The 9516-nt window shown below is 37.8% G+C and overlaps 1 protein-coding gene across 3 annotated transcripts in view; it reads left to right on the top strand.

Annotated features, from left to right (window-relative positions):
- Positions 1-2796: 2796 nt before the first annotated feature.
- LOC113112450 (cGMP-dependent protein kinase 1-like) overlaps positions 2797-9516 on the top strand; it is a 54364-nt gene continuing 47644 nt past the window's right edge. Inside the window, exons 1-2 of one of the 3 annotated variants that reach the window (XM_026278040.1) lie at positions 3286-3410; positions 3533-3626. Coding sequence is in view for 2 of the 3 variants with exons in the window: in XM_026278038.1 (XP_026133823.1) it covers positions 6523-6827 (305 nt within the window). In the remaining variant the exon portion in view is untranslated. Of the gene's footprint in view, positions 3411-3532; positions 3627-6104; positions 6828-9516 lie in introns of those variants that run through there. The other 2 variants (XM_026278039.1, XM_026278038.1) reach the window with 2 other exon arrangements.

Below are 9516 nucleotides of genomic sequence, written 5' to 3'. Positions count from 1 at the left end.
CACACAGGCTCTGAGCCGACTGCTATGTTGTGACATTTCTCAAGCTTTGTTTTGTAAGGATGTATCTGGAAGCCGCTGAGAAGGGCGTCCCAACCATCCCAATTTACTCCAGCGTTTAGAAACAGAAATGTTTGCATAATAAATCAGCACAGGAAGCATATGACACAGCGGTCTTAATCAAACCATTTTCACATTCTCTTGAGAAAATATGAGTTGTCCTTATTTGTCTTCTTGATTCTGGACTGTTTGCTAATCCATTGCCAAGGTGTTCTGTACGGCTGTATTTAAAAACAGTTGTCCTGTACGTACAAAATTTGATTGGTCTATATGGACAGATAACAGAAATAAATCCGCTTTTATAGCCTTGAGTGGTGCCTGTAACCATAGCAACTGATGGCAATAGTAAATATAAAGCCTTTAAGGTCTTTAGGGATTTAATTTTTATTCTAAACTATTTTGGGTAACTGCTTTCATCCTCTCAAGTATTCATCCAAAATCTCTCCAGTTCATTTTTCTCTTTCACTTAACATGAATTGTGTCTTGCTCTCAACTGGAGTCTGCATAATACCCTTATTTAGTCATTTTCACAACTTCAGAGAAGTTTATGGCTCTAATGTTAGTGATTAATAGCATAGAATAACTCACAATGAAATGTGTATGCTGCGGCTCTGTTCATACTGCACAGTTAATAGATTAAATTACATTTTAAATTTAATTAAAAATTCTGCACTACTGTATGAACATATGATATTCTAATAATGCTTAGACTTACTACAATCTTACTGCACTCTTGATCAAGTCTGCCATATTGACCGTGTCTTCTGTATCCAGAGCAAAGTGGCAGAAATGATCAATGATTGACAGAACGTCCTCTGGTCCTGGAGCTCTGAGACATCCGATTGGGTTTCACTGAGAGAGAGGGAGAGAGAGACTGTCTAACAGGAATAGGATGAGTAATGTCTGCACCAGCACCACCCACCAGCCCCACCCCAGCCCGCTTGTAATCCAATCAGTCCCTCAGGTGCACAGCAGTCCTCTGCTAATCACTGTGTCATCATTCGCACAACAGGAGCGCCAGAAAATGAGCCCCTATCATATCTCTGTCATCACACAGATTTTGAATCCTGCTTAACTGATAATGATAACATAAAATAATAATAATAATAATAAATAAAATAGTTATACAAATAAGATAATTGCACAGCCATAAAATCTTACTGTTTCTTGTTATGCCCTGTCTAATAGGCTTTAGCCACTTTAGGTTTTGTTTCACAGTGGTTTTAACTTTTTAGCATGGTACCTTTAGCAAAGCACTTTTAACATGCAGCCTAGCTGGCGTATTGTTTTATATGACTTTAGGATATAGCATTAATAATAAAGGCATATTCATGGGTGTGTGTTTATCTGCATTTACAATGGCTTGGCTTTGAACTATTTGTTTTATGATAGAATGGGTAGGGCTACTTTTTAAAAATTTAAAATAAGTTTTCTGTGCATTGGGTGCCTTTCAAAGAAAAACAAAAAGATTGTTAGTCACCCTTTTCTCTCTCTATGCCTGCATCTAATTGACAGTCCTTCTCTATTGAACATGAAGAGGGATGATGCTTTCATGGCTGAATGGTCATGAATGCACAATAGTCTACTGTATAGCTCTCAGGGTGATCATGGAAAGAAATAAGGCTGCTATTGCCATAATATCAAAAAGCATTTTTCAACTCACAATATAAAATAATGTGAAAAACTGTTTTTCTTTTAAGATCAATCTAGGCTATCTATAGATGACTAAATATTACAGGATGGGATTAATTCATCACATGACCTTGATTTTGGGACTGTCAAGGGGGCAGAGCTGAAATTGTTTTATCATAATTTGAGGTTGTGAAAAAAATTGCAACTCATTATTTCATATTTTACTTAAATTATATTTGCGTATAATTCTGTAGTTATCTCAGCTATTATGTATTTACAGTATTAAAGAAAATTTGCATGCATGCATTAGCCTACATGCCTCCTTTTGAACTGCCACTTCAGACTTGTTCGCTCTTCTCTTTGACATTAAGGTTGGAAATTCTGGTTCATTTCAGCGAATCGGTTCTTTTGAACAGTTCGTTTCAGAGAAAAATGAATCAGTCTTTACGTCATAACGTCGTTACGTGCCATTCCGACGTGGCATTGGCCTACTAAATTCACACTGTTGTTCATGATAGGCCTATTGTTCTTTTTCTTTTTCTTTTTTTTCTTTTTTTTTCTTTTTACAAAGATTTCACTGCTATTTTGTAATTTTACTGTTATGGTTTAACTTGTTCTAGTTCATTTTGTTGCAGCCATGAATCACGTCATAAAAATATAAATCATATTTGCCTTTACATAGCCTAAATTCAAACAATACTAAAATTATTCTCTAAACTAAAAGGGTTTGCAGAAAAAAAAAAAAAAACTGAAAATGCTATTTTTAAAATATCATGCGTTCTCATAACTAACATCGCTCCGCCCTCAGTCTAACTCAGCTCACTCATCATGGTCTAGAACATTCGGGAATGTTAAAAAAAAACTCGGTTCAGTGAGTTGGTAACTGTCTGGACAGATTAAATTCGAATTGAAAAGAATGTGTAACCGATTCATTGAAAAGATATGATTCATTAAAGTGAATCTGATTCTTTCGAAGAATGGTTCGTTCATGTATTGGACACAGCAAGTTGTCATATCAATCAGTGCGCGTTTGACAGTACATTTAACACTGCTGCCATTCTAATATAGGCTACTGTAAGTGCATTTAAACCGTCTCGTCGCTTTAAAATGTCAGTGTAAACGCACCTAGTGGTATATAGAATATAGGCTACAGTTTCCGATGCGGATTTGTATCCCCCCACTTTACCCACCCCCCGGCACAAAAGTTAAACTCCGCCTATTCTGAAGACCCGTGTATGAGTAGACAGCCTGTACAGGGTATGGTGTGTTCATTTGCACGGGGATGTTTGGGACAAAAGTGTCCGATAGCTGGACCGACGCCGACTCCCGTTTCCAACTGTAAACACGTGGATAGATCAGCTGTTTTACACTGGAGCTTCCCAACCAGAGCTCGTCTGGGCGCGTGATACAGTTTGAGAGCGCGCCTGGTTGATTATAAAGGGATTAAAGTTGTTTTACTACCTCAGAATGAGTGACATAGAGGAAGACTTTGCCAAGATTTTAATGCTGAAGGAGGAGAGGATACGGGATCTGGAAAGACGTTTGCTGGAGCGGGAAGACGAAATTCACGAGCTGAAGAGAAAGCTTCACAAATGTCAGTCCGTTTTACCGAGCGCGCAGATCGGACCGCGGACACACCGCGCGCAGGGAATATCAGCCGAACCGCAAACGCACCAGGATTTATCAAACCAAATCTTTAGGAGAGTTGCCAAATCTGACAGGTGAGGTTTTGCAATTATTTAACATATGCAATTAATGCTTCATGGCTTTGCACAAGTCTTGAGTCATAACTTTGAATAGTTTGCTCTTTCTTTGACATTATTTGATTTGATTCTATCTGTAGATCATTAAGTGTATTTGAGGTTGAGGATTCAGGACATGAATGAAGAAACTCATGATGACAGAGCATCTTTCTGAAACTTCAAAGAGAGGAAGAGGTGAGGGATATAGAGTGTATCATTGATCTAAAGCATCATCATCATCCGCTCCCAGAGGGCTCTGAATACAGGAAGCCTCATGCATTATCGGCTTTTAGGGTTTGAACGTGTAGCGCCCAAGAGCCTGTCTCAGGATATTTAATACGCCATTAGAAAGTGCTTTGTTTGACCATATGCTTCCCCTCCCATCAGCCCTATCCATCCGATTCTCTGAGCATCTTTGTAGAGGATTTGACTGAACTTTCTAAGGGTTGCAAATTATAAGTTTAAGACTTTGCTTATTGCTTTTGGCAAAATTATTTGGAAAAATGCTTACACCTAATACACACACATAAAATGCAACTGTATTTCTGTATACAGCTTAGCACTCAGCGTATTTGCATGAGTTAAATGCCACCACAGGCTCAGTCTATAATCCTTGCTTTCCAAGTTACAAATTGTGTTTAGGCTGAATCTCAAAAGACTCTGTGGAAAACATATCAGCATCACCTCACCCACAAGAAGACAGAAGCTTTGCTACTGTTGTTTTCCTCCATTAGTTAAGGGCCTTCACATCACTAATAACCAAAAGAACCTAATAGTCTTCATAATTGCATTTTTAGGAATGCTCACCCTTGGAGAATAGTATGTGCAGTTATATATTTAGTGTGAAGGTAGTATGAAGACAGATGTACTGGCCTAATGACTTCTACCTTAACAATTTAATTATGGATGAAGCCGAGGGATAAAAGCTGTTTGCAGCTTAATGAGCGCTGCGACCATATGCAGATAAACAAACTTTGCCCTGTCATGCATCATCTGAGTTTTTCCACTAATGACAATAATTGCAATGAGAATCCTAATTTGAGCATCCTGTTAGTGATGGAGAAGTGCTGTATCCCAATTTTTAATTCACAATACGAGTTAATGACACTTCCTTAAGCTTAACATGTATTTTCAGAGGAGAATTCCCAGTGAATGGTTATTTAATTAAGGAATAATGGAGAGTTTGTCTCCTCATGATTTGAAAGTGAGATCTTGGTGTCATCTAAAAAAAAAGAGCTGGTGCACTTGTAAGGGTCCCAAAGAGACAAAATGGCGGCAGATGTGAGTCTGTGGCGGAAAAGGGCTGCCACACTAGTCATGTTACAACAGATCCTCTTTCCATTGATCGACAGAGGAAGAACCCTGCAGGAAGAGTTTATAGAGGTGAAATTTAAAGCCTGTTTTTCTGAGAGAGGTCCTTTCAAGGACAGTGACAGTGAAAAAAAGAGATGGAAACGAACAGCAAAATGAATGAATATTGCATTCCTTGATTGTTATTTTCAGGCATTGTTTAGATTAATTGTTCTTTGTGTGTTATTTTTGACTTCTTTAACTATCCAAAGAATGATAGACATCTGGGTGCTGTCGTGGGCCTTTGGGATCTTTTCACTAGTGGTTTCAGATTGCAAATATTGAGGGCTTGTTTCATTCATGCTCACCTGCTTATACTGTTTTTAGTTTATTAATCAGCTAAAGCTTGCAAAGAGAACACTGCAGTGCAGAACCAGATTAGATGCACAACATGCTTGGACTGTTTCTTGGACGTTGCTTGGACTGTTGGATCAGCCTGCTGTTTCTTCAGAGAGTATTATTATCACAAAATTTATATATTATAGTTACAGTCTGTAACTTTTTTTTTTTTTGGTTAAAAATGGTGCTATATAAATAAGGTTTTATTATAATAATTATTATTATTTATTATTATTATTATAAAAATCACTAGCCCTCGCGTCTTTCATTGTCTGCCACCAGAGGGCGCCGTATGTCCTTCTATAAATTGATGCATCTCTATAAGCTAGGCTCTCCTCAGTGGAGACAGGATAAATATTAGAGGTGGTTAGGGCTAACATTTTATTCCAATGAATGAATATTTCTCAGGTAGGTTTAGTTTTCAAGGCAATATCTGTGTAGACTCATACGGCAAGTGATAGCATTTGATCAATTCCTGTCATTACAGTCAAAGAATAAGACACAACATCTTAAAAACAAAGGTTACAAAAGTGGGTGTCCACAGCGATGCCATGGAAATGTTATGGACCACAGATTCCAATAAAAAACCTTTATTTTTAGTTGTCACAATGGAAACCTGCCATAAAATAACCTATAGGCTTTTTGAAATCAGTAAGGGTCTACAACAAGGTGTCTGTGGTGGTAACAGAGAAATATCAAACCATTCTTTTGCCAAAAGAAATGGTATTTTATTCATTCTATTATAATTCGAAAAGTAGCCTATCTGACAACTTGCCCGACCTTGTCTTAAAACCAAGAAAAGTCATTATAGCTGAGTTTTGTGTTAAAGTTTGGAATTTATGACTTTTATGACCTCACATCTCCAGGTTTTAGAGATTCTAATTTAATTTAGCTTTTAATTAGGTGTTTGAAAACCAATTAGCAAGAAACAAATGCTACAAAAATAGTTGAAGATATTTTATAGTTCTACATTACTGTAAAGGTTTTGCCTAAAAAGTTGACGGTTACCACGTGTACATAGCTGAAGATGCGTAATACTGACTGTCCAGGAATCCCGCGCTCTTCTGAGACCCGCGCGAGCGTTCCGTGCGAGTCTCGAGCTCCATTCATTCATCACGTCACTGCCCACGAGCGACGCGCGCTCAGCTTCACACGGATACGCTCCTGTCAGAGCTGAGGATTTCTGCTGCTCAGAGGGATTGAGTGCTGATTCTTTCCTTTTCCTCTTTTAACACGGATAGCCTACACTGAGAGACCTTTCCCCCTAAAGGTACTTCTCGTTTTTGTAGATTTGTAGGTCATTTTAGAGTAGAATAGACGCTGGTTTACTGCACAGTATTTTTTTCCTCTCAGTAAAGTTACTAAAAGTGCGGTTCTGGGAGGTTTATTCGGTTCAGAAGGGATGATGATGGGGACTTTACGCGACCTCCAGTACGCTCTTCAGGAGAAAATCGAAGAACTGAGACAGAGAGACGCGCTCATTGACGAACTGGAGCTCGAACTGGATCAGAAAGACGAACTCATTCAGAAACTGCAAAACGAACTGGATAAGTACCGCTCCGTGATCCGCCCGGCGACCCAACAGGTCCAGAGCCGTTCGGAGCTGCCTGAGCATCAGCGCACCAAACGCCAGGCGATCAGCGCCGAACCAGCCAACGTCCAGCAGCTGAGTCACGTGACCCTGCCCAGCGTCCACAAGAGTGCCAAGTAGGTTAACTCAAAAAAATATAACATTGAAATGATTAAATACGACATTAAAGTAATCTAATACTAAACCATCAATAAAATCATTCAGTAGGCCTATACCTGAAATTATTAATTTAAATGCCACTTTAAATTTTAATACAAAGTAGAGTCATTACGTTCCACATTATGCTTTCTTTAAAAAGTTGAATGTTATTTGACGAATTACATGTTGAATTAATGTTAAAGTCATCAAATACCTCATAAAGCTCTATAAATATTAATTAATTACTTATAAAGTATGCTTACAAATATCACTAAGAAACAACAGCAGTGTAACAGTGAGGAACAACTTTCCTACAATTAAATAAAAGCCAGCCAGATCACAGTAATCTTTTTTTTCCTTCAACTTTTATATCTGACAAAATCCATTCCCACAGAACCCAAGGTTAGCTTAAAGCCTGTAACATGGATGGATCCCTACAAGGAGACAAGAAGCTTCACTTCAGAATATGCCTCAGTACACCACATATTTGCATAGTGTGTCATACTGTGTATTTGGACACTGTATAATCATTTCACACTGCTTTTTGCATAGATATAGACAAGAAAAGAATGCATGCTGTATACTTAACTGAACTCAACAGTTGTTCTTCAGAACATCATCCATAAAAATGGCCATAGTTTTAACTTAAATACTAGCTATAGTAAATTTATTATTTTAACCCAGTTTTTTTTTCACTGGAGTAACTATGTGGTTTTGGCAATGGTTACCATGGTAAAATTCTTGAAAAGGAGGCAATAACATGGGCTGTGCAGGTTGCACAGTGGAAATCATTATGATGTCTGTTGTAAATCTGAAAATTTACAGAGGCAATGTCATTATATTCTTTTCAAAATGCCATTCATTGACATTTGCTGAAGCATCTCATTGATGACGCTCCAAGAAAGTTTGATTTTCCACAAGGAAACATGTGAACCAGGAATAACATGTCCGTACTGAGCAGTTAGGAACATTGATGTGGGAAATACCCAAAGACTATAATAACTGCTTTGTTTAACGGACTGGTAATTTGCTTATCAAAGCAGTGTGATATCATGCAGCAGGTGGATCACGAACACTATTTGCATGCTGTTATTAGGCACACAGTTTGTCATGTTGCGTTTTAATTGAAATAGACACTGTCAAGAACAGAGGACCTAATCAGACTAAACAGTTCCCCTGGAAGTGAAGGATTTTTACATTTCAGCCCGCTGTCATGAACACACACAGACTTCTAAATTAATTTGCATCTAGTGGTCTGGCAGCAGAGGAACATCATTCTTCCGTTTCTGACCCGCATGGCCTCCCCCATCTGCTGTGCATCTGACATTTGACAGCTCAACACTGTACTAATTTACAACGTAACCTTGTTTTGTACAGAAAAACCCTTTGAACCCTATCACAGCAGAGACTTTTCTTCTGTTCTGCTTGCATCTTGAGCTGAACAGCACTTTAAGGATTGATTATGAAGATTTAAAAGAAAAAAGCTTTCATAACAGCATGTGTTGGGCTGCCAGACGGGAACAAACTGGCATCAATATTGCTTTACTCTTCGAAAGCTCATGTGTTGGGAGAATTCTATATCTTTGTGTGTGGTCAGGGAGATGAAAATCCATTTATCTTTATTTTTTGTGTCTTTTTTGCTGATGCATTAATGTATCCACTGTCCTGTTGCTTTCTTTTTTTCTTCGAAGTAAATGCAAATTGTGCTTTTGTCAAAATGCATAATAGTGAGTGGCATACCTTTTCTTTCAGTGGAGAGGTTTTGCTACTGGAAGGTCACTTATAGTGTCTCTGTCCCGTAATTGCATTTTGTTTCTTCCTGTTTCTGATTATTTTTTGCATTTAACTTTGCATTGGCACTTGATACACTTAAAAAGATGAAAGACCAGAATTTTTTTTTTTTGAAGTCTTGATTGAAATGTCTCTTCTGAATTCATCTCTGACACCAGGGCTGTCTGAAGTCTTTTGAAACATCAGAGATCAGAAGTTCTGCTCTGAAATAGAAAAGTCTACACTGGACCCTTTGTCCTTTGGATATGAAATTTCATCACACATTCCTGAAAACTTGTTTCTTAGTGTAGTGGTTAAAGCTGTGAGGTTGCAGGTCGGATCTCCAGAAGGAGTGAACCACGAGTCTGTAAAACATGAATGTTAGAAATGGTTTATTTTGGCTATTTCAATAACTAAAACCACTCTTTTTTAGATTTAGTTCTAGTTTTAGTACTTGTATACCTGTTACCATAATTGAAAATACATATATGGCAGCGTAGTGGACTAACTGGGGACCTGTTGATTGTTCAAGGCTGTTCTATTGTGACTTTGTACAAAAGTGCCAGAAACTATTTTTTTCAGTTGTGTGGATATAAATAAAGATTCTGTTCTATTCCACAGAGTCAGAATATTGCTAAAGGAAGCCACAACAAAACTTTTAGTATTTATAGTCATAAGCACCCATCTTGAAGAATATGCTGGTTAGGTGTGTTTTGAAGCATGACATCTGGTTTGAGCTGGTCTTTAATTGGTTATGAGCTAATAGCTTAAACCAGCTGCCATGCTTCAATGTGCTATATAAATCATTTTAACTTCTGTCACAACTGAATATGTTTTTTTTTCTTCTTTTTTAAAGGGCATCAACATGTTTATATCTGCAACGCAGATTTCATACAA

Source organism: Carassius auratus, chromosome 13 (assembly GCF_003368295.1).
Source record: "Carassius auratus strain Wakin chromosome 13, ASM336829v1, whole genome shotgun sequence".
Classification (NCBI taxonomy): domain Eukaryota; kingdom Metazoa; phylum Chordata; class Actinopteri; order Cypriniformes; family Cyprinidae; genus Carassius; species Carassius auratus.
The sequence above is the reverse complement of the archived record's forward strand: the minus strand, read 5'-3'. Positions and strand labels throughout refer to the sequence as shown.